At 47.2% G+C, this 25,391-nt stretch overlaps 1 protein-coding gene across 1 annotated transcript; it reads left to right on the top strand.

Moving 5' to 3' along the window:
• Positions 1–1,508: 1,508 nt before the first annotated feature.
• LOC144235982 (uncharacterized) lies at positions 1,509–24,828 on the top strand. Its single transcript, XM_077769596.1, has 5 exons — positions 1,509–1,541; positions 2,009–2,073; positions 18,941–19,086; positions 23,976–24,172; positions 24,491–24,828. Exons 2-5 carry the CDS (start codon positions 2,034–2,036, stop codon positions 24,582–24,584), a joined length of 477 nt encoding a protein of 158 aa, XP_077625722.1. The 5' UTR covers positions 1,509–1,541; positions 2,009–2,033; the 3' UTR covers positions 24,585–24,828.
• Positions 24,829–25,391: the final 563 nt, after the last annotated feature.

Below are 25,391 nucleotides of genomic sequence, written 5' to 3'. Positions count from 1 at the left end.
GCGGGGCTCCCGGGTGGGGGGGCGGGAGGAGGCCCACCCAGGGGAGGTGGCCGGGCCCCGCCGCCGCACCTGCCACCTGCGTGTGGACGTCGGAGCCCCGACTAGCGCGCCGACGCGGCGGACACGGCCCTCCCCCCGCTCCGCCCGCACTGGTGCTCCCCGCGCCCCGCTACAGCGCACCCCAGGGCGAAGCCAGCCGCGCAGGGACGGCCACCTGCCGCCGGGCTCCTCCCCGTCACCAGGGCACCCACCGTGCGCGGCGCCGCCGCCGCCGCCTCCGGGGCAGAACCGCTCACCTGCGACCCCAGCGGCACCTCCACCCGGTCTCCTCTCACGGGACTAGAGGGGAGGAAAAAAAGATGCCTCCCTGATTCCCCGCCCACCAGCTTCGCCCGCCTCCTGCCGCCACCCGTTGGGTGACACGGCTGCCACCCGTGAGAGACGTCTCCTCCATTGGTCCAGAGGGTAGAGCCATTCTGGCTGAGGGCCCGCCCCAGGTCTGGCCTCACAATGGGAAGCGGGTCCCCAACCGGTTCCGGGTTAGTGCCCTGGAGTTCCGCCCCCCTGTGGTTCGCGGCCTCCCGCTCTGCGCGCGCGCGTTGGCGCGCGGCTCTGTCAGTCAAGTGGGCTGTAGAAGCGGATTGGTCGCTAGCGATCAGCCTGCAGCGCTTTTCCTTCTGATTGGAGCCCTGGCCGCCCCGCCTCCAAACGCTTGCCCTGTCCTTGACCCGCAGCTGCAGAAAGGGCAGAGAGGAAGTGCGGCCTCGGCGTGGCCCCCCCGGCGTCCTGGCCCCCCTCCCCTCCGCTGTGCGGAGTGTGGTCAGCGGGGCCTCGGGCGGGCCTCCGAGACCGCCAGTGCCAGAGCCGGGGGTCTCCGTGCAGCTCCGCCTGCGTGTCGCGTAGTGTCCTGGTGTCACTTGACGCCTCCAGAAACGTTGGCCTGTTGACCGCTTCTTCCCAGTTTTCCGCAACGCGTGCTGTCTTCAGTCGTTGTCCACACCTCAGTGGCCCTTGGCAGTCGCCTGGTGCGCCGCCGCCCCCAGTCCTGATGTCACTGGTGGTTGTGGCCGTGTGACCTGTGCTTCCCATGTGGCCAGGCCTGGGGGTGTGCAGCTGTGCGGCCACGGCTCTGACGAGTAGTGCAGCGCTTTTCCAAGGGTTGCTTGGTCTTCCAGCAACATCGCCACCCCTCCCCGCCTGCCGGTGGTATGTTCCCGCCGCCACCGTGGCTTGGGGTCTCTGTGTCGCCTGGCACCCACCTGTAATTTCTGTCCCCTGACCTCCCTGCCAGCCTCGGGGCTCGGTTCACGAGTTCTTTCTGAGGGAAGCCTCCCTTCCCTGCACCTGCCTCCCTCTCCTTCCAGGCCGCCTGTCTGACGTAGGTGTCTCCCGTTAAACGGGCGCTCACGTCTGAGGTTCAGATGAATAACCAGTGTCAGCCTAAGTGTGGTCCAAGGCCCCACCTGGTGTCCTGTTCTACTCCGACCCTTCACCTCGGGAGGGGGCACCTTCTGTCTGTCCGCTCTTCTCACCTGTTGTGTGTGGGTGATCTTTCTTGTTCGCTCGTGTACTTTCTCTGCCCAGCACAGTGGTCCTAGAATCTAAGAGGCACTCACAAGAGATTTGGTGAATAAGTAATGGAACATTCTGGATGAATGGTGATGCTTCCTGGATGTTCCTGGAGGAGCTCCAGTTCACAAAATAGGAAATGCTTATGAAATAGGTTTTTTGAAATGTCGTGATGGGTTTAGTCTTCCAGATTGCACTTAAGAGTTTGCATAAGAAGCCTGCCTATACTTTTGCCTAATGAGAACAAGCAAGTGTGAGTTCTTTTGTTGTTTTGTTTTCTTTTGGGTTTTGTTTTGTTTTGTTTTTTAAATAGGAGAACTTAGATTTTATGATTTTGGGTTTTGTTCGTGGTGGATGTTTCTCAGGTGAGTGCAGTGGGAAAGTAAGCGAACACTCCATTCCAGTTATAACCAGATGCTTTCTCTGTGCTCCCTTTCAGAGTATGTCCACCTGTTGAGTCCATTATGTTTCCTTCAGTAGCAGAGATACGCCTAGAATGTGTCCGTAAGTACCAAGAACCTTCTGCTTTCATAGGAACTCTTTCACGTTCCTGCAATTAAACCTCAGTCTCATGCTGATTGAAAGGCCTTTTCTAGGCACTCGCTGTTTTTTCTCAGCTGTCACTTGCGTGAGTACATGTGGGCCAACAAGGGAGAGATGGGGGGGTAATCCCAGACTCCAAATACCAATGCCCCATTCTGAACCTGATAGTCTGTTTACTGATTTGATTTTAGCTAATATTAACTTCAGGCTAGAGATTTGACACCAGGTTCTTACACACTTCTTCTAGAACTGAGCTGTCCAACTGTGGTAGCCACTAGCCAGATCAGCACCTGAAATGTGGCTAGGGCAACTGAATACCTGAATTAGTTCTTACTTAAATAACTTTCCTTTAAAAATGGAATTTAGTCAATCCAGCGACTGGATAACTTCTAAGTTCGTTTGGAAAACTTGAGTTATGTGAATTTCCTTTTTCAATTATAAATTTTTTGAAATCTCTATACAGATGGAGTATTTCCAATAAAAAAAATAGCATCTGAATTGAGATGTACTGTAACACTAAAATATATACAGGATTTCAAAGATTTAGTACAAAAATGTACCGTGTCTAATCAACAATTGTCATATTGATTATAAGTTAAATTATAACAGTTTACATAATTGGGTTAAGGAAACTATATTATTAAAATTAATTTTTCCTGTGATTTCTTTCTTACTTTTTAGAATGAGGTTAATAGAAAATTTAATCTTCTATATGTGTTTGCATTATTTCTTTTTAGAAAAATTTTTTATTATAGTTTTTATTTATTTTTGAGACAGAGACAGAACATGAGCAGGGGACGGGCAGAAAGAGAGAGAGAGAGAGACAGAATCTGAAACAGACTCCAGGCTCTGAGCTGCCAGCACAGCACCCGATGTGGGGCTCGAACCCACAAGCCGCGAGATCATGACCTGAGCCAAAGTCGGATATTTAACTGGCTGAGCCACCCAGGCGCCCCATGCGTTTATATTTCTATTAGACAAGACTGTTGTAGGCTGTGCTTGGCCACAGCTTATTAAAGGTCTGAGAATGAGAATATAGTAGTTAAAATACTTCTATTTCGTTGCTTGTTGTTTAATCAAAGGGAAAGAAGAAAATCATTTGTGCTGTCTTTCCTGCGAATGCAGTTTAGTTAACATAAAAGTAACCCAGCGGACGTGTTCTAACCTACGTTTTATATCAGCAGGGACTGTGTTGTGCTGTTTTTACTCCCCATTTTTGCCTTTGCACATGTCTTCCTCCTGTCCTGTCCTTGTGACATGGTCTTGTTCTTCAACACCTGCTCTTCCTTGACAACCTTAGAACAGATCAACTTGTCATTTTTTACAGGCGTTTTATGAATATAAATAGTCTGATTTAGATTTCCACTGAATTGCTATTACCTTCTTCCCTTTTATCTGTAGCACCTAACACACCACCTGGCATTTAGGTTGGCGAACACGTGTTTGCTGATTCGAACTGAACACCAACACAATAAAGCTCACTCTGTTCTGTCCTATGTGGTGTCGCCCAATTGCTTGCAATTTTCATCATCTATCAGTTAAATTATAATGGTTTCTAAAATGACATTGAAAGCTTTTCACTGGCAAATTTTGTGCTTCTAAAAACTTTACATTGAATGGAAAGCCAATAGTTTCTATGGATTTTGTTTTTCATAATGGTGGAAAATAGGAAATGTTAGAACTCAAGCTATTTGAAGAGGTAGGGATGGCAGATTTTCATTTCCAAGATCAGTCTGGTATCAAATCTCCAGATGTCAGATGGGTCCCAGCGTTCCAACCAGCATCACCTGTGGGTCCGTTGCCAGTTTTGTTTCTGGTGGGAGGTTTGGTCTCTCCTGCGTAGCCGATGAAATAGTGCAGGTCAGTGCTTGGTAGGAAATCACTCACGGTACTTTTTCTGAAGATCATCCCAGCTTTCATCCCTGTGCTCGTGGACATGGAGTTGCCCAGGGGAGAAACAGATTAATTACAAATCTATTTTTGCAAGTTGAAATGTGTGCCCTGGTGACTTTCTGTTTGGAGCCCTTTTAAGAAATTCACTTCTGGTGTATATACATACACTTGTGGTTTCTCTTTCTGTTTGGCAGTCAGGCCTCTTGTTGAAGACAGCTGTAACAGTTTTGTGGGATGAGCATCTGTATCTTCGAATCCCCTGCAGAATGAGCTTTATTCATGCAAAATAGCTTATATTTTAAATCACCCCATTCCAAACATATACTGAATGTTTAGTATATATGTATTTGTATACTGAATGTTTAGTGAAGCTGATCTAGCCCTTTTCGCGTGCAAAAATTTCATTTTAGTAGTAAAGATTAATCATATTGCATTCTCACTTTAAGAAATGACTGTCAGTTTTTGTAACCTCTTGGTTCATTTTTATGCATGCAATTCTTTTTTAATTTTAATTTTTTTATTTATTTACTTTAGTTTTTTTAATTTTTTTTATGTTTTATTTATTTCTGAGAGGGAGAGAGACAGCACGAACGGGGGGGGTTCAGAGAGAGAGGGGGGGAGATACAGAATCTGAAACAGGCTCCAGGCTCTGAGCTAGCTGTCAGCACAGAGCCCAACGTGGGGCTTGAACCCACGAACCATGAGATCATGACCTGAGCCGAAGTCGGATGCTTAACCAACTGAGTCACCCAGGTGCCCCTATTTACTTTTATTTTTAATTTACACCCGAGTTAGCTAGCATACAGTGCAGTGATGATTTCAGAAGTAGAGTCCAGGTGTTCATTCCCTATAGAACACCCAGGGCTCATCCCAACACGTGTCCTCCTCAATGCCCTTTGCCCATTTAGCCCATCTCCCCACCCACAACCCCTCCAGCAACCCTCAGTGTGTTCTCCGTATTTAAGAGTCTTTTATGTTTCGTCCCCTTCCCTGTTTTTTATATTATTTTTGCTTCTCTTCCCTTATGTTCATCTGTTTTGTATCTTAAAGTCCTCATATGAGTGAAGTCATATATTTGTCTTTCTCTGACTAACTTCACTTAGCATAACACCCTCTGGTTCGATCCACGTTGTTGCAAATGGCGGGATTTCATTCTATTTGATGACTAATACATACACACCACATTTTCTTTATCCATTCATCCATCGATGGAGATGTGGGCTCTTTCCATACTTTGGCTATTGTTGATAGCGCTGCTATAAACATTAGGGTGCATGTGCTCTTTGAAACAGCACACCTGCATCCCTTGGATAAATAGCTAGTAGTACAATTGCTGAGTCATATGGTGGTTGTATTTTTAATCGTTTGGGGAACCTTCATACTCTTTTCCAGAGGGGCTGCACCAGTTTATGCACACTCATTCTTGAGTTGCTTTGGTAAGAATTACACAGAGTTTTGAAGGTGGGGGCTTTTCATCCACTGACCAGGTCTCTTTCCTCATTTCACTTCAGAAATAAGTACCGAATACTATTCTGTGCCAATCACTGTTCTAAGGGCTTCATAGACATGAATCTAGTTAACTGACATGAATCTAGCTAACGACCCTTTGTGGCTACGCTTCGTCACACTTTTTAGATGAGGAAACTAAGTACAAGTGATGTTAGGTATCTTTCCAAAGCTGCACGGATAGTCAGTAGCCGACCTCAGTGTAAACCCAGGTAGTCTACACTCAAACCCCATCCTGTAACCCACCCCCCAAAGTGGTGGTTCCTGCAACCGGCCAGGAGATTTGAAGGTGGCCAAAACATTTGGAAAGATTTTTGTGCAGTCGGGATAACACTCACTCACCCACAGGATACTTTCTTTTCCTAACGTGTTTGGACTGTGCTAGAAGCTCCTCCAAGGCGAGGGTCGTGTCATGTGACTCTTACCCCAGCACCTCACACGGACCATGGATTTACTGTTTGCTCCCAAACCTATCTGGATTTGGGCTTGTGGAATGGACCGAGGTCAGAGGTCATGTAGTTCCTCTGAGCAGTGGCCTTAGGGCATTTGTCATCGGTCGGGAGCTGCCCGGGACCTGCTCTGGACGGGCCACGTGGTGCACTGCTTTGACCTCACTTCACCACTGTCCACCGAATGCCTTCCAAACACACCGCTGTGCTGTCCACAGGCAGACTTAAGTCTTGTCTTGACTTTTTTCCTGTTCACATTACTTGTCTGTGCTCAATACACAATAACAATGACACAAATGTAAATAGGATGCTGGGTGGGCCTAGAAAACTTGCTTTCAGTTACTCAGCTCATTTATTTTCTAATTTTAAATAATCTCTGTGTGCAGTTCAGGGCTTGAACTCCTGACCCTGAGATCAAGAGTCACATTCTCTACAGACTGAGGCAGCCAGGCGCCCCTCATTGAAATTTTTAAAAGACAGGAGCTGTGATTCTTGGCCAGACTTTTTGGGTTCATATACAAGCAAGAACAAAGGTCAGAAGGGGCACAGAAAAAAAAAACATTTCACAAGATCCAGGAACAGAGAGCACCTCAGATTTTAGCCTGTCCCCTATTCCCAAACACACTTCTTAATGCCCTTCAGTGCACCACACTACATCTGCAAGGCCAAGAAGTGAAAATAGAAATTGAAACCACAGTTAACAGGATGGATATGGGGCGTCCGTATGGGGGGATCGATCATGTTTCAGAGTAATCTCTGACTTCATAAAGACATGGGTCCAGAAGACTCTTAATTATCATACTTTCATTTATAAGCTCTGCCCTTCATTTCTGGCCTCAGGGCGTTACCTTTTTATCACCATCTTACAAAAAACAGGCAGCAGAGTGCTGTATGACTCCTCTGGCCACCTGAGGCCAGGCCCATGGTCAGTGGAGGTGGGGGGGGCGGAGGGGACGGAGGACTCCAGCCCGAGCTCCCTCCCTGTGGCTACTCCAGAGAGCATGTTCTTCTATATCAAATTACTTGATTTCTCAAACCCTTCATGACTTGGAAAAGAAAAGACAAAAAAACCTAAGACTGAATACACTCATGTTGTGTCTTTCGCAAACTCTGCCCCTGCCCATTCCCTTAATTCCCAGCAGGAAATGTAGCAGCTGCTGCTTGACAGTGTGAAGTATTTTGCACATATCATCTCTTTGAAGGGGCTTACAATTAGGGAAACTAAGGCATGGAATTCAGGACATACCATTTCATTTTATTTTATTCTATTTTATTTTTTTAGAGAGAGAATGAGTGGGGAGAGGGCCAGAGGAAGTGAGGGGTGGGGGAGAATCTCAAGCAGGCTCCGTGCTCAGTGCAAAGCCTGACATGGGGGCTCAGTCCTACAACCCTGAGATCATGACCTGAGCAGAAATCAAAAGTTGGACGCTCTACTGGCTGAGCCATCCAGGTGCCCCACATATCCTTTTATGGAAAAGGAAGCTGAGGCTCAGAACAGTGAGGAAGCTTCTGCCAGGTCACACAGCAAGGGAGGGCTGCCACGGGGGTGCCTCCGCTGGCGCCAGCCCCAGCCAAAGCCTCACTGAGCCAGTAGGGATACAGAGGAAGTATCCCCTGTGAGCAGTGAGCAACTTTTCTGAGTTACTGTAGAGCTGAAAAACCTTTCAGAAGTCAGTGGCAACTTACAGAGCTGCTGATAATGTACCTGTAACCCTCTCAGGATCTTTGCCGTCTCCAGATCCTCTACCTCTTCCTGGTTTTGGTTCTTATACTACTCTTAGCTCTGTTACGTGATCACTCCCTTTCCCTTTTATTACCCCCCTTCTCCTACATGGCATTCTCACGCGCTCCTCCCTCCCCCACTTTTCCTTCCATATCCCTTCCTACTCTTTTCTCTTGTATCAAAACTGTGTAGCTGAAGCATGTTTCCACTGTTGCATATAATAACTTAATAATCTAATAATATCCTGGTTCCTAATACTAGATTTCAAAGTTGATGTATAATAGATCAGATAATGTTGTCTTTTTAATTTTAAAAAAAAGTTTATATTTGAGAGAGAGAGAGAGACTGAAACAGATTGTGAGCAAGGGAGGGGCAGAGAAAGAGAGACAGAATTTGAAGCAGGCTCCAGGCTTTGAGATGTCAGCATAGAGCCTGACACAGGGCTCAAACTCACAGACCACAAGACCATGACCTGAGCTGAACTTGGAGGTTTAAACAATAGGGCCACCCAGGTGACCTCAGATAATATTTTCTTAAACACAGAAACCCCTCAAAACCCCAAGTAATTTCTCTACTAACTTTTGTGACCCTCAGTTGCCATTATCTTACTATGTATTTCTTCTAAAAATTCTCTTTATCCGTTAATATTCGATGTTGAATTTCAATATATTAGAAATTTCACAATCTTATAAATCTTATAAATGTGTTTAAGACAAAAGGCTGATTTTTTGAAGGTTTTATTTATTCATTTCTGAAATGATTTTATTAAGATTTTATTGTATGTATGTATTGTAAATTTTTTTAATAGTTTATTGTCAAGTTGGTTTCCATGTAACACCCAGTGCTCATCCCCACAAGTGCCCTCCTCCATGCCCATCATCCCCTTTTCCCCACACCCATCAGTTCTCAGTTTGTTCTCAGCATTCAAGAGTCTCTCATGGTTTGCCTCCCTCCCTCTCCCCCACTATTTTTCCCCTTCTTCTCCCCCACGGTCCTCCATTAAGTTCCTCCTAATACTCCTATACGTGCAAACATATGGTATCTGTCCTTCTCTGCCTGACTTATTTCGCTCAGCATAACACCCTCAAGGTCCATCCATGTTGCTACACATGGCCAGATTTCATTCTTTCTCATTGCCATGTAGTATTCCATGGTATAGATAAACCACATCTTCTTGATCCATTCATCCGTTGATGGACACTTAGGCTCTTTCCATGTTTTGGCTATTGTTGAGAGTGCTGCTATGAACATTGGGGTCCATGTGCCCCTATGCATCAGCACTTCTGTATCCCTTGGGTAAATTCCTAGCAGTGCTACTGCTGGGTCCTAGGGGAGTTCTATTGTTAATTTTTTGAGGAACCTCCACACTGTTTTCCAGAGGGGCTGTACCAGTTTACATTCCCACCAACAGTGTAGGAGGGTGCCCGTTTCTCCACATCCTCGCCAGCATCTAGAGTTCTCTGATTTGCTCATTTTAGCCACTCTGACTGGCGTGAGGTGGTATCTCAGTGTGGTTTTGATTTGTATTTCCCTGATGAGGAGGGATGCTGAGCATCGTTTCATGTGTCTGTTGGCCATCTGGATGTCCTCTTTGGAGAAGTGTCTGTTCATATCTTCTGCCCATTTCTTCACTGGATTGTTTGTTTTTCAAGTGTGGAGTTTGTTGAGTTCCTTATAGATTTTGGATACTAGCCCTTTATCTGATATGTCATTTGCAACTATCTTTTCCCATTCCATCGGTTGCCTATTAGTTTTATGGATTGTTTCCTTTGCTGTGCACAAGCTTTTAATCTTGATGAGGCCCCAATAGTTCATTTTTGATCTTGATTCCCTTGCCTTTGGGGATGGATCAAGTAAGAAATTGCTGTGGTTGAGTTCAAGGAGGTTGTTTTGATGGTTTTCCAGCCCCTCTGAAAAAAAGTATGAAGGTTAGTGATTTTCTGTCTAGTTAATCCGTCCATTGCTGTAAGTGGAGTATTAAAGTCCCCTGCTATTAGCCCATTCTTATCCATAAGAGTGTTTCTGTTTGTGATTAATTGTTTTAAATATTTCGGTGCTTTCATACTTGGTGCATAGACATTTATAATTGTTAGTTCTTCCTGATGGATAGACCCGGTAATTATTATATAATGCCCTTCTTCATCCCTTGTTACTGTCTTTACTTTAAAGTCCAGTTTGTTTGATAGAAGTAGAGCTACTCCAGCTTTTTTTTGACTTCCAGTAGCATGATAGATTTTTCTCCATCCCCTTACTTTCAATCTGAAGGTGTCCTCAGGTCTAAAATGAGTTTCTTATAGACAGCAAATAGATGGATGTTGTTTTTTTATCCATTCTGCTATCCTATGTCTTTTGATTGGGGCATTTAGTCCATTTACATTCAGTGTTATTATTGAAAAATATGGGTTTAGAGTCATCTTGTCCTTTGTGGGATTTATGCTTGTGATGGTGTCTGGTATCTTGCGTTCCTTAAATATTTCCCTCAGAGAGTCCCCCTCAGGATTTCTTGTAGAGCTGGTTTATTGGTGACGAATTCTTTCAATTTTTGTTTATTTGGAAAGACTTTTATCTCTCCTTCTATTCTGAATGACAAACTTGCTGGATAGAGGATTCTAGGCTGCATATTTTTTCTTTTCATCATATTGAAGATTTCCTGCCATTCCTTTCTGGCCTGCCAAGTTTCAGTAGATAAGTCTGTCGCCACTCTGATAGGTCTCCCTTTGTATGTTAGGGCCCTTTTCTCCCTAGCTGCTTTCAACATTCTCTCTTTGTCCTTATATTTTGCCAGTTTCACTACGATATGTTGTGCAGAAGATCAATTCAAGTTACGTCTGAGGGGAGTTCTCTGTGCCTCTTGGATTTCAACATCTACTTCTCTCCCCAGGTTGGGGAAGTTCTCTGCTATAATTTGTTCAAGGACTCCTTCAGCACCTTTCCCTCTCCCTTTCTCTTCTGGGATTCCTATGATATGGATATTGTTCCCTTTGATTGTATCGCTGAACTCTCGAACTCTTCTTTCATGTTCCTGGATCAGTTTATCTCTCTTTTTCTCAGTTTCCTCTTTTTCTATAATTGTGTCTTCTAAATCACTTATTCTCCTTTCTGCCTCTTCAGCCGTGCATTGGACACCTCCATTTTATTATGTATCTCATTTATAGCATTTTTTAATTCATTATAACTATTTTTGACCTCCATAGTGTTTGTAGCAATCGTTTCTCTGATGTCTTCCATGCTTTTTTCAAGCCCAGCGATTAATTTTATGATTATTGTTCTAAATTCTTGTTCAGTTATATTGTTTATTATCTGCTTTGAGCAGTTCTTTAGCTGTCATTTATTCCTGGAATTTCTTTGGAAGAGAGTTATTCCGTTTCGTCATTTTGGTTAGCTTTCTATCTCTTGTTAATTTTAAAAGCTTGTTGTACACTCTGCCCATGGGAATTCTGCTGTATTAAAGAGAGCTCTTTGACTGTTCAGGGCCTGTCTGTTCAGAAAGTGTTCTTTGAATGGTGTCTCTTGGTTTCTCTTGTTGAGAGTTTGGTTATTTTGTTTCTCTACTAGTAGAGGTATTTGGGACTCTCCACCATGTGTACCTTGGCTTGTTTCTTGAGGTAGCCCTGGAAAAAGAAAACAGACAACCACAGAGGGAACAAAGGTACACAAATGCACAGACAAAACCAACAAACAGGTAACCCCAGGCTCAGGTAAAAACAACAAAACATCTCTCTGGAGGGCTGGGCGTGGTTGGTGTAGGCTAGTCTCGCCTCCACTATGACCTGCTGGCTGCTCCCTGAGGCCCCCCCTTGGTGTTGTGGGGAGAAGAATGGCGTCGCTCCAGTCCCTTCTCAACCAATCGTTGCAAATCACTTCTTCGGTCCGATCTCCCTGTGCTGAGGACGTAGCCAAGGTGCGCTGAGTTCTATGCCCTGCGCCCCGCCTCGTTTCCAGGTCCCAGTCCGCGGGCGTTGTTTATACCGCCCGAAACAGTCCCGCAGGTCGCTGCTTCCCTGCTGCCAGGGGTTGAGTGGGGGGTGGGGGAAGTGTCGTAGCCTCAGATCTGCAGGGTCAAGTAGCGATACAACCTGGGATCCGAGGCCTCGGTGTGTCCCATGAGCGTGCGGGGAAGGTAGCGGCTTCAGGTCCGCAGAGTCCGCGCCGCTGGCGGGGGCGGTGCCGGGAGCGCTGCAGAGCAGTTTTTCCTGGCGCCTTCTGGGCCGGGGGGCACCTAGTTCAAAGTCAGCCCCCCAGCCAGAGCTAAAAAACCCTCTCTTTCCAAGCCGAGATGTTTCTCTTCTCCAGAGATGGTTGTATGAGCAATCTCAGCTTCTCTTTCCTTTCCCCTGGACTCGCCGGGCTCATCACTCCCCGCAGCTGCACGCAGGCCGGTTCCGTATCTTCCCCAGTTCGCACTCACGCACTGGGTTTCCTTCCCAGTGTATCCTGTCTCTTTGTCTTCCCATACTCCTGTGGCTCAGTGTCCTATGACTTCAGGCCTTCTCTGTTTGACAGATGGGTGCAAGTGAAACGCATGGCGTTCCCTACTTCTCTGCCATCTTGCAGTTCTCCTGAAGGTTTTATTTATTTTTCTTTTTAAGTAATCTCTCAATTACTTAAATCAAATTCACAATCCCAGGATCAAAAATCTCAGACTCTATTGACTGAGCCAACCAGGTGCCCCAAAAAGCTGACTTTAAAAAAAAATTTTAATGTTTACTTTTGAGAGAGAGACAGAGTGTGAGGAGGGGAGGGGCAGAGAGAAAGGGAGACACAGAATCTGAAGCAGCCCCAGGCTCTGAGCTGTCAGCACAGAGTCCAATGCAGGGCTTGAACCCACAAACCATGAGATCATGACCTGAGCCAAAGTCGGACACCCAAATGACTGAGCCACCCAGGTGTCCCAAAAGCTGATTTTTAATAACAAAAATTTGCTTTACTTTTGTTGTACTTAATGAGTTTTTGCCTCTGTACTTTTTCCACCTTTTAAGCATGTTTTTCCCAGTTTGATTAAAGTGCAACAAAGTGTGTCTCACATCATCTGTGTCCCAGTACCAGAAAACATTCTCATACATCTTGTGCATTGATAGTTCTGGCCCTTCCTCCTTCTCTGAGGTGAGAGGGGCTTTATTTTAATAGAATTTGGAAATGGTGTCAGAATACAAGGTTTCATTACCATAGCAACAGAGAATAATGGAAGGACTAAATGTCAGACCCATTCATTGTTGCCATAGTGACAATCACTTGCTTTCCCAAATAGGTTTACGGTTCCATTCTGGTCAGTTTTTAAAATATGCTTATCTGTATGAATGCTCATAAACGGGAGAAAATGTTCAAAGTCATTTAAGAAAGAAAGAATCCCTTCAAGAGATGAAAGCAATTTGCTTTACTGTCCATTATTTAAGAAGAAATCTGCAGCGTCTGCAAAAAAGGCTGCAAGGGAAATAGAAATTCTCATTTCTGTTCAAATAAGTGTCCCTACTTTCGCGGTCAGGGAGACTGACGCCTGGCGTTTCAGGCATGTCATTTCATGCTGTTTCAAGCCATTTTTTCTGAGCTGCTGAAAATAGGGAATTTTGCCACATTGAAATGGAAAACTTGTTATTTTGTTGTTATTACTATTTTTAAGCAATAGCCCTTGAGGGCACTGCCTGCTTGAGGCGAAATCATTAAAGCAGGCAATACTTTATTCCAGCCCCTTTGATTATCTGCCTTTTTCTTTCATCAGCCTTCTCCCCTCGCCAAAAGAGCATTGTCATTATAGTAACTCATCCAGGCGGCCTCAGTCCCACAACTGATGAATGACCTTGACTTCCCATTGTTACTCCTGCTGGACTAGTGTGGAGAGTGAGAGGCCATGCTCGCTTTCACCTTTGGAAGTGTGGTTCCTAACATGGAGGTTGGCTTACAGTAGGATAGAATAAGTTGTAATGGAATGAGCCTCTGTACCACAGCACCCTTCGTTTAAGTCTTCCTGAGGCACCATCAGGAATTACGCGATTCGGAGTCCTGTGTAAGTAGGCACAGTGGCCTCATGGGTCACTTTTCTCCCAGTACCGTCTGCTTTAGAAATGACTAGTATCTGCAGGTTCATTTAGGAGGTGGCTTTGGAAGGCCAAGATGCATTTTTTCTCCAGAAGCCATGTGCTGGATGGCAGTTAAGTTTCCGGTTGACCAGAAAATGCCTCTAATGCCAGTTGCACCTGGACTGTGAAAATAATAGTACCACTTGGACGCTTTCTAGTCCCTTTCATAAATTTGTTTCACTTGTTCCAAATTAACTGCCCTTTCAGGATTTCGGGAGCTCATCTCCACCAGCCATAATGATAGTTCTGGCAACAGAAAATATTCTTAGGTACCAGGAATATGCTGGCTAACTGTATTTCCGTAGTAGGCGGGAGAATATCCGAATTCTCAGAGCATGTGAACATGTTACCCTACTCCATGGCAGAATGGACTCCCATGTGCGATTCGGGATCTCAGATCTTGAGATGGGGTGATTGTTCTGGACTCTCTCGTGGGCCCACTTTAATTACAGTGGTCCTCATAAGTCAAGGAGGGAGGAGGAGACTATCAGGGTGATTCAGTGTGAGCAGACGACCATTCCCTGCTGACTTTGAAGGGGAGAAGGGAGCCATGCACCAAGGAGCCCTCTAGAAACTGGAAAACCAAGGAAATGAATTTTAACCCCCAGACTCTGGCTTTGGAATTCTGAACTCCAGAACCATAAGAGAATAGATCTGTGTGGTTGTAAGCCACGACGTTTGTGTCGTCAGAGCAGACACAGGGCACCAATGTAGCTTCACATCTACGAGCAGGAAGTGAGCTCTCCAGGGGCAGTGGTTCTGAGGTGCTGTTGATTCGGAGCCACTTCACTTCCGTTTAAAACCCTTCCCTGACTCACAGCTCTCCCCGTGCTCCCGAGTGAGCAAGAGAGTTCCACAGCGAAAGTGAACAAAATAACAACAAAAAAAGGAACTATCAATCACTAAAGGAGAAAAACAACATTAAAAGTGAAATTTTTACAGATAGTAAGTCAAAAACTATAGCCAGGTCAAACCAACACATACGATTCAACAGTAACAATTTGGGGGGCTGGGGTGGCTCAGTCGGTTGAGCATCCGACCTTGGTTTCAGCTCAGGTCATGATCTCAGAGTTTCTTGAGTTAGAGCCCCGCATCTAGCTCTATTGACAGCACAGAGCCTGCTTGGGATTCTCTCTCCCTCTCTCTTTGCCCCTCCCTGCTTATGGTGTCTCTGTCTCTCACAAAATAACTTAAAAAGTAACAATTTTTCCTCTAATTTTGGGCATTCCAGTGATGAGCGTATGCACATACACATTGAGGAAGTCTGCAGTTTCTAAGTATTGTGTGAAGTCAGGATGCTCCGTGAACTCATGATGTGCTAATTTTGGTTTATGAACATCGAATTTTATTAATCCTTCATAACTCACTAGGTAGGTTACTCAGAATCAGCGCTTGTCCATATGAAAACTTAAAGCCTTTGAACCTTAAAACCAGAACACAGCCCTTGGCTTTGGAACGCTTCTGAGACAAACAGGAGGAGACCCAAGTTTGAGAGATGGTGGACAGTCATTCTTCCTGGAAGTTTCATCAAATGGATTGGAGAGGAAATGCCCATCATGTGCGGATGAGGAGCTCTGAAGAGGGGTCGAGGGGATGCAAAAGAAAAGAATTTGAAAGTTTGATTCCTGAGAGATGATCCCATCCATCACATAGGTCGTTACAATTTGACTGTTTTTCTTGGAACACTTTGAACTTTATTTTTCATTCATCTCTATCTGCTTCAAAGTGTATTTCTGGAAGACAGGGAGTATGGTCTTACCACAGTTTACAATCGTGTTACAATCTAATGTAGGTAATAGAGTTGCCCCACCAGGTAGAAATACCGTGGCCCTGATGCTGTGTTGTGTTTTCGAAGAGCTCTGTGGAAAACTGATACCCAGTGTTCCAAATATTATGACAGGAGCCAGGGTGACCCACAGAGTGGAAGGTCTGTACGGGAGATGCAGTTCAAACACTGGAATGTCAGCATCCCTGAGAATTTCCTGTCTTCCCAGTCGTGATCTGCAGTGTTGTAGGTATGAAATGAGATCTCCCCATGACACAATAACTGGAGTATCATTTTCCTCCTTCTGGGCATGAAGTCTGTTGTTTATCTGTTTTAATTACCATTGTTTCTTCAACAAAAATTTGAGGCTCTACCATGTGGACTTTATGGCCTGTATCACTGACTTATGATTGAATAAGTCCTAAATTTGTTTTGAATTTTTTAAAAATTTGCTCAGTGAGGGTCCTGCCAGCGTCAGACCCCCTTGAAATGGCCCCTTGTCGGCAAGGTGAGGTGTTCACTTCTGCTCTGTTTTGTGTTTAAAGGTGTCGTGCTTACTGTGTGTAAGAGCTGCCGTTCTTTCACAGGAACCGATCTCTACATGAAAACATTTTTAGCCACTTTTTACACTTAGTTTGTCAACTAAGTCACAATTATTTACTATTTCCTTTTTTCCTGAAAACAGTAATATCAAATGAAAATGAGCAGAAGTCAGGTAAGGAACCTTAGAAAACAAAGCGACAATGAAAACCCAAAAGACACAGCCTCAGCACTGAGAGTAATGAAAAGAAGATTCTTTCCTGCGCAGATGCAGAAACCTAGTGATTGCCTTGTAGTTCATTGCCAGCATGACAGCAGAGCACTGTAGGGACAGTCAGGAAGACGGGTGTCACCCGGCATTCTCTGTTGGCCATTCGATTACACTTGTTTCCACTCATGCATGTGCACTTCGGACAGTATTTTAAATTATGCCATAAAGAAAGCCAAACGTGAGTTTTGTTTTATGCAGAGAACAAAATGGTTTTGCAGCATCACTGGCTAAAGTAATAACTATTATTTCAAGGCACTCTTCACAAGCATGAGGCCCAACTTTCTCAGGGAGGCAAGGACATCGAAGGTCATTTGATTGGACCTAAGCTCACGCACAGGGAGCTGCTTACAGCTCACACAGAAAGGCTCCGTGGGACGCTCCGACGCAGATGGCCTGCTTCTCCCCTAGCCCCAAATCTCATCAGTCTTTTCAATTTTCTTTCTTTAGTGTTTTCTCCACACTGTTCCATTCCATTTCTGCCGAGCCCTGGTTCTTGACATCTTTTGGCCATAGAAAGGACTGGTACCCGTGTCACCCCCTCCCCCGGCCCCTCCTCTTCGCTGCTTCAAGATGCCCATCTGGAGGATGAACCCCGCCCTCTCACCCTCGTCCTCAGGAACCTCTGCCTATCGTCCAGCTGCCTTTTGTTCTTTTCCTTTCCAGCGTCTCATTTACAGCTGCTGAGTCTTACAAGGCGGTGTTCTTTTGTTTGCTCACCCAGCCGAGTTCTCTGCTCCCGCTTACACCTTTTCTCTGGGCTTTTATGCATGTGGGGACTTTTGTCCATTTGTATTGTTTGCTTAGCGGAGAAGGAGGGTGGTGAGGGAAGGTGAGGGGTCTGGGTGTTTTTAGGTTGTGCCACGTTCTGAGGAATGAGCGGCTCCTGTCTGGCAGGAAGGTGGGTTGGAGTGTGTGAGCCAGCGCTGGAAGTTGGTGAGGACAGTGGAGTCGCCTGCTGGGTGGTGGGAAGCCGGGCCTGACGGACGAGCGGCTGTCAGGACTGAGCAACACAAATTTCTAGCGGCGTCCGCGTTAGAATGTCTGGGTCTATCACCTCTTTGCAGATGGCCTGAGATGCACATCGTGGTCTGATTTAATACTTTGTCAACTTTCTCTCTTAAAAAAGAAGGAGGCTGGGCCAGTTTCCTGAGCATAATTAAATCAGCATGCTTAGGAAAAGCAGCACAGATTCCCTACAACATGGCTGTATGAGACGTTTCATCAGATGCACAGAATCCAGACTTGAACAAGCGGGTTTAACGTCACGCGCTGTGTGATTCTGCCTTGTTACTGTCCCTGTGGGGCAGTTTGGTGTGGTGGAGACACCCCTGGATACGGATTAAAAGAGGTGTGAGATTGTGGAAGAGTAGATTTTCCGAAGACGCCGCAGCCTTCCCTCCCCACCGCCCCGCTCTGCCTGTGTGACCTTGCGCTGCCCCGTCAGTAGAAGGAGGCTGTTTCTCCTCCTGGAGTCTGGGCAGGTCTTGCGACTATCCTGACAAGACCCAGGAGCGAAAAGCCAGCCACCGCCAGCGCCACCGCCCGCAGCAGAGCCGCAGAATGCCGCCCTCCCGGCCCACAGCGTGGTTGGCGGGGAACCCCCGGATTCGGATTTGGGGGCGCGCCGTTGCCCAGCGGCAGGGAAGCGCGCCGGGGCTGCTCTTCCTCTTCTGCCCTTCAGTAGTCCGGACGCTGCTCCTGGCCAGCCCCAGCCCCACCTGCCGTGCGCTCGGGAGGGTGGGGAGGCCAGAGGGTCGCCGAGGCCCCGCGTTGCCGCTCCGTGAGCACGCCTCCGGGTCCTAACGCTGCTCTGTGCGCCCGCCATGACCTCGTGATGGGTCAAGTGTTCCCTGCACGGCCTTTTGTGATAGCTTTCAGTTTAGGCAGGGTATCTTTTACAAAACGTAGAAATTATCCTATTATGTTATCTTAATAACAGTCTTATTAGCAATTACTAGCATTTTTCCTCCAAATATATTTTATATCTTGACCTCATATGACTGGAAAGCATTCCTACATTTTGCAAATCAGCAAACTGATTTTCCAATCATGTGAACAAATCAAAAACCCTTAAAGGGATCCTATGTCTCATTGTTTCTTGACTAAGGTAATTTGAAAGAGGAAATAAAAATCAATTGTGCTTCTCTAAATAATAGAAAAGCAAAGGAGAAATCAAAACAGCAGTAAAATTGTATTGGCTGTTTTTATCTCTCTGGAGCAAGCGTATTTTTAATTTACAGTCAGCTAGTAGACTCTTCATCTGCAGAATTGATCGATAATGTAGTTCAATCATTCTCAAGCTTTGAGACATTCTGGTTAATGAAGGGCTCCCTTTTCAATAATAATTCTCACAGATGATAACCTTGTAATGTTGAACAATGGCTAAATTTGTTCCATTATTAAGATAGAAAACATTGACCAAATGTGGTTTCCTTAAATTGGGTGTTCTGATCAGTTTGATAATCTGGTTAATACAAATCTGCAGAGAGGCAGTGTGGTCCCAGGGAGATGGTTGTAGGCTCTGTCGTGGGGTCATCTTACTGGTTGTACATCTTCAGACAGCGTGGTGACCACCCTGCCTCAGACTGCTCCCCTCTTCACTCCTAGAGGAGAGTGTGGTATGGCCGCCGAGAAGTAGACGTAAGGTACCTGTCACCGTGCCCTGTGTACCGCGGCTCTCACTGGAATGTGTAGCTTCGACGTCTGCCTTGGATCTCCTGGCTGGTCATTTTGCTTGCCCTTCAATAACCACTGTGAGTCACCAGTCTTACTGCCACTGCTTCTTAGGGCTTCTGATGGGTCAGAGCCCAACCCTTTCTTCACCAGAGGCTCCCAAAAAAGGCAACCTACATCTTTTTAAAGCTTATTTATTTATTTTGAGAGAGAGCGCACAAGCATGAGTGCAGACAGGGGTTGGGCAGAGAGAGAGAGAGAGAGAGAGAGAGAGAGAGAGAGAATCCCAAGCAGACTGCTCGCTGTCAGCACAGAGCCCAGCATGGGGCTTGAACTCATGAACCATGAGATCATGACCTGAGCTGAAGTCGAGTCCAACACTCTAATGACTGAGCTATCCAGGTGAAGGGCAACCTCTATTGTAACTTTTCTGATGGTCCCTTTGGTCCAGATCAGCTTTCCTTGAGTTTGGCTGATGGACACCCATATCCAACCCCTATCCACTCCCACACCTGCCCACAGTTGGTCAGGTGACAGACGAGTTCACAGAGGCCAGGGTGGCCATTGCTGCTTCCCCAGCCTCACGCTACAAGCACGCACCCCACTCTGTGCACACTCTTAATTCTGGTGTCTCTTATTGGGTGGCTCCAGAGTCCATAACTCTTGTGAACAGGACCTCTAATGACTTGCCCTTTCCTTATGATGGACTTCCCAGTGGGTACAACCTCTCTCTGGCAGCCTAGGGATGGCGCATCTAAAGATTCCAGGTAGATGACTTTGTATGTGGCACTTCCTTGTCCAGCACCTGCTAGTCTCTGACTGCAAAATCACCTTCTGTATCAAGTCAGAGGTCACACCTGGGGCTCTGCTCGCCTCGAGAGTGTCACGTGGCTGTGCCGACTCAGCCTGTGTATCAGATGTTTCTTTGATTTGCCTTTCTAACGTGGTGAAAAAGGAACAAGGACAAAAAAGGGGAAAACAGAAAACAGTGCTCTGAATTTTATTCCATTTAAGAAAAAGCATTTCAGCAAGTAGGCCACGCATATTTACATCTTTAAAAAATTAAATCAATACAGTAATCAAACAAAAATCCATTAAGCTATGAAATAGCAGAGCTACAAATCTATGCTGTTTTTGATGAATGCATTTAGTCAAGGGATAAAATGTTCATAGGAGAGGCTAAATGAGTCCTTGGCTTTAAATAGATTTAACCTTGCAAATAGCAGTTGTATACGCAGCCTCCACTACTGGAAGACATGATGGCCAAAAACACGGTTTCCTTTGCCAAGAGATACCAGAACAAAACACTGAATACCCTTTTTGAGAATTCTGAAGTGTTACCATTAAGTGTTTACTGCATATCCCTGAGACGGACTGAGCTCTATTTGTGACTTGGGGCCACTGTATTTTTAATAGAGCAGTTCTCCCCCTCAGAAGGTTTAGAATGAAATAAACATTAGGTATAATACAAATATATTGGTTTCTTTAATATTAAGTATATAATTTATTAGCTTACTTAGCTACTATTGAAAAATTATGTTACTTCATACCCTTCCCCCCTATCTTTGAATCTGCACTCCAAGTTAAAAACCCATAGAAGTATATTTGACAATAAATTTCAAAATTAGAGTTTCAGTACTAAAAGCTAACCCTTACATGCTGCTGTGATGGGCTGGCCCTGCCACAAGGCCTCTGCATCTGCTGACCCAGCTCTCAGAGCGGTCTGTGGTGAAGACATGACTATCACCCCCATTTCTCAGAGGTGGACAGTCAGTAAGATGCCGAATAGCTTCATGACAGCGCCTCGCTCCACACACCACATTCCTACTGAAGGGAATTAGGGGTGAAAGAGGAAGGACCTGTTCAGTTTTCATAGTGCAAAACTCATTTTTAAACCTCTCAGGTATTCACAAATACAGGACAAGTGAAAGTATAAGACAAAAATTTTGGTTTAAAAAGACTATGACTTTTGATAATTTGACACTTTGACCTGAAACCGGTTGTAGGAAAGATATGATTTATCTTTGTTGTCATGTCAGAATAGTTAATGTTGGTTATCAAACTGCTCTGTGATGTATTTGAATTTATTTTGGCATTGGTTCTGGTACGGGTACAGACAATATATGCATAGTTCCAATACCTCATTTAGTTATTCAACTGTTTTGGTCTTTCTTTCTTTCTTTCTTTCTTTTCTTTCTTTCCTTTCTTTCTTTCTTTAAGCTCTACACCCAATATGGGGCTTGAACTCATGACCCTGGAATCGTATGCTTCATTGACCTAGCCAGCCAGGCACCTCTCGACAAATATTTATTAGGCACATATTATGTACCCAGTAGAGTAGATAAAGAGATAAAGCAATGAAGAAAGTAGACAAAGATCCCTGCCTCAGCGGGACTTAAGCAAAGACCTGAAATAGAACTGTATGTGTATCAGAAGGTGAACAGTGCCACGGGGTAAAAGAAGAGCAGAAGACTGTCAGGGGTCAGGGGCTCTGGGAGAAGGCGTGTGGTTGCAGGTTTAAATAGAGTATTAGGGCAAGCATCATTCAGAAGGAGACATTTGCGCTGCGCTTTGAAGGGGAACGAGGGAGAGGCTGGGGGAAGAGCCTTCCAGCAAAGGAAGCTGCCTTGTAAAAGCCGTGAGGAAGAGCCGCCTGTGCTGAGTAAGTGGAGGGGAGAAACCAGTAAGAGTGGAGGTCAGAGAGAGAACAGGGAGTGGGTCCACTGCATGGACTTTGGTTTTCTTAGAGAAATTTAGAGCCATTGGAAGGTTTGGGGCAGAAGAGTGAAAAGATGTGATCTACATAGATCTTAATAGTATCACACTGGCCATTGTGTTGAGAACAGACTGTAGGGGTGTAAGATTGGAAGCAGAGAGACTAGTTGAAAGGCTGTTCTAATAATCCACATCAGAGATGGTGGTGGCCCAGGTGGAGGCAAAGGAGATGATGGTTCTGGTTGTTTTCTGAAGGGAGAGCCTATAGGAATTCCTGATGGATGGAACATAAGATGTGAGCAAGGAGAGTTAAGGGTGTCTGCAAAACCTTTGGCCTGAGAAAATGGAAAGATAGAGATGCTATCACCAAGGGTCTGGGTTGTAAGAAAGTGGGGGTTTAGCTTTGGAAAGCTTAATATAATATGCAAGAAGAAAATACACAGGAACTTTAGTATATGAACTTTGGAAGAGGCGTGGCTTAGAACTGTTTGGAAGCCATCAGCAAATGGATGGTATTGACCTTGGATGAGATCACCCGGGGAGTTAGCATGGAGGGAGAAGATGAGAAGTCGTAGGAGCAGATCCCTGGGGCACTGGCACAGCAGATGGTCGAGAGAAGGGGGGCAGGCAGGGCAGACTGAGCCAGGGCGAGGCGGAGGGAAAGCCAGAAGAGGGTGGCCTTCTGGAAGCCCCACTAGGAAACTGTATTAGCAAGGAGTGAGTGAAGAACTGGGTAAGAAAGGTACTTACAGGTCAAGTGAGAGAAGTATCCAGAGGCTGCTGGGGGTCTTGACAAAAGCAGTTTTGGTGAAATAATTGGCAAAAGCCTGAGAGAGGAAAGATAAGAAATGGATGCATACAGAGAAACGGGCCAGTTGCTGGAAGGTAAATGGTGCCACTTTGTGCGCTGACAGGAATGATCCACAGACATGGGGAAATGGAAGGAGGAAGGATCACCGGTGACGGGCGTGTGATCTCACAGCGGGGGAGGGGACCAAGAACACGCATCTACGGGAGACCCTCGTCTGCACGCTCCATGCCCCTCGGCCCCTGCGGTCCGGAGGCGGCTGGCCCTCCTGGTCATTCGCGCCTCCTGCAGCCACTTTACCACCTCCCGTCACCGCGGGAGGAAGGGCGAGTACCGTTCTGAGAAACCCAGAGGCCACATTTCCCTGACACTTACTGCTGTCTGTTCTCCCGTTCATAACCACCCTGGCGTATCCCTTACTCCGCCTGGCGTGTAAAGCAGGCCTCGCGGCGGGTGAGCCTGTTGAGGAAGCCGCGCCCTGTGGGCGGTGTCTGCGCCGCAGGCCNAGAGGGTACAGGGCAGAGGCGTGAGCGAGCGCGGCCGCCGGGAGGGAGCGGCCCGGCCGGAGGCCGCGTCCTCGCGGGCAGGGGCTTCCTTCCTGACAGCTCCCAGTCGGACTCGTTGGGGCGGCAGTTGCTGACCCTGCCTTTCCAGCGTCTCTTTGCTCGTCGCTTCGGAGTTCACGCCCCGGCCCTCGAGTCTGCGGTTCTGTGAGCTGCCTTGAGCCGTGTGACAAGCGGCGTGTGGGACGGCCGAGGCCGGTCACTCCGCTGTCGCTCGGGAGAGTCAGGCCTGGGGCGGGGGGAGGGCCTGCGAGCGCTGTCTGCTGCAGCCGCACGTGACTGCCCCGGGCTGGGCGTGACGCTGAGAGGCTGAGTGGGTAATTTCCAAGGGTTTGGATCCGTANCGCAGAATCGGGGGTGTGTGTGTATCAGGTGGTGTTAAGCCCGCACCGCCGGCCCGCAGAATCGGGGGTGTGTGTGTGTCAGGCGGTGGTAAGCCCGCACCCCCAGCCCGCAGAATCGGGGGTGTGTGTGTATCAGGTGGTGTTAAGCCCGCACCCCCGGCCCGCAGAATCGGGGGGGGGTGTGTTTGGTGGTGGTAAGCCTGCACCCCCGGCCCGCAGAATCGGGGGTGTGTGTGTGTCAGGCGGTGTTAGGCCTGCACCCCCGGCCCGCAGAATCGGGGGGGGGTGGGCGGTGTGTGTCAGGTGGTGTTAGGCCCGCACCCCCGGCCCGCAGAATCGGGGGTGTGTGTGTGTCAGGCGGTGGTAAGCCTGCACCCCCGGCCCGCAGAATCGGGGGGGGGGGGTGTCAGGTGGTGTTAAGCCGTGAAATTAGCCTCTTAGGTGGCCGCAGGTCGTGGTTACAGGCGCAGAGGCCCCAGCGAGGGGCCTTTCGGAGGTGTCTCTTTCATACCCGGTGCCTTTCCGTTCAAATCCTGAAGCTGCTGCTGTGCAGAAGCGCCGAGGGCCCCTGGGCCCAGCTGAAGGAAGGAAGGTGCTCCAAGGAGAAGGGGCAGGAAGAAGCAGTCTTCGTTAAGAATCAGGGTCTTCCTGCTCCAGAAAGTCCCTGTGTAACCGCAGAGAATCGGCGTGGGTCCCCTCTTGGAGCTGAGGGTGTCTTCTGCGGACTGGACAGAACGTGAGTCCAGCTTCCTCCCACTCCCCCCAGGGTCCCCTCCTGTTCCTTCCTGTTCTCTCCCCCAAAGACATAGGTGTCAACCCCTGGCCGCATTTTGCCATGTGGCCCCCTTAGGGCCAGAGGGGTGGGTGGCTGCCCAGCGGGGACTGGGGAGGGGTAGTTTGCAGCAGCTGCTGGTGGGACCCCTCCTTCCCTCCCGCCAGCTGCAGACTCTGCTGGTGTAGACTCCTGGCGTCCTGGATCCTGTGGGGTTGATACTGCTCGCCTCTGCTTTCCTTTACTGCCTGATGCTGCACTAATTACCTCTGTGGGATCAAGGAGGGCTCGTGAATTATTGATGAAAGGGATCACTGTACCTGAGTGGAAGTTTCCTGACTGGCCGTGCTCATGCTGTGTCTCTAAATGTCTGTAAGCCGACCTCTGCATGCTCCCTGTGACTTTGGTGAGGACGTATACTTGGGGAACAGACGATACACTCTCTCTTTGCCAGGTGAAGAAATATTAAAGTTGTACTGAGTGTGGTCTGTGACGGGTTATAGAGGGCTGGATACATATCCCAGGGTAGGAAGTTATTGAGAAAAACTTTCATTTTGTTCATCCAAAGAATTTACACATTTTTCTACATTGCATTTGTGCAAATAAAATAGTAGATTTGAGACCCCCTGTGGACTGCTGAGAGCCCTTACCCATGTGACGCCCACCCTGGGGTTCTGTGATCTGGGCGGTCGGACCCTCTGCTCACGCGTGTGCAGGCGAGTGGGCATCACTCTCTGTCTGGTGTCAGCCCTGGGGGCCGGGATTGAACTTGACTGCTGTGGGTCTGGGAGCAAAAGGGAATTCTCTTCTGCGCAGGGTGATAAGGAAACCAAGGAACTCAGTGAGGCTAAGGGCAGAGAGAGGGCGAGAGAAGGGAGAAGAGGAGAAAGAGAAATGAAAATGGGGCCAAAAATCAAGTCTGGAAAAACTAGTAGAAGCTGGAGGACACTCCGTGAGCTCAAGGAGAACAGGGAACACGTGACTTTCTTGCTCTTTATCGCACCCCCCAAGCCCATGCGCCCCGCGGGGCGGTGACGCACAGCAGCGGCCCAGGAGGTGCTTGTGGGGTGAAACAGTCAGTGAGAAACTCTTGGTTGAAGCAAGAGGGAGTATTTATGGCCAAGTCAAAGGTAACCTGTGTGTCGTGCCGTCCATTCCTTCTGCCGACATACAAGTGGTACTT

The sequence above is a fragment of the Crocuta crocuta genome, unplaced genomic scaffold (genome assembly GCF_008692635.1).
Source record: "Crocuta crocuta isolate KB4526 unplaced genomic scaffold, BGI_CrCroc_1.0 scaffold80, whole genome shotgun sequence".
NCBI lineage: Eukaryota > Metazoa > Chordata > Mammalia > Carnivora > Hyaenidae > Crocuta > Crocuta crocuta.
This window is presented reverse-complemented; position numbering and strand designations above follow the sequence as displayed.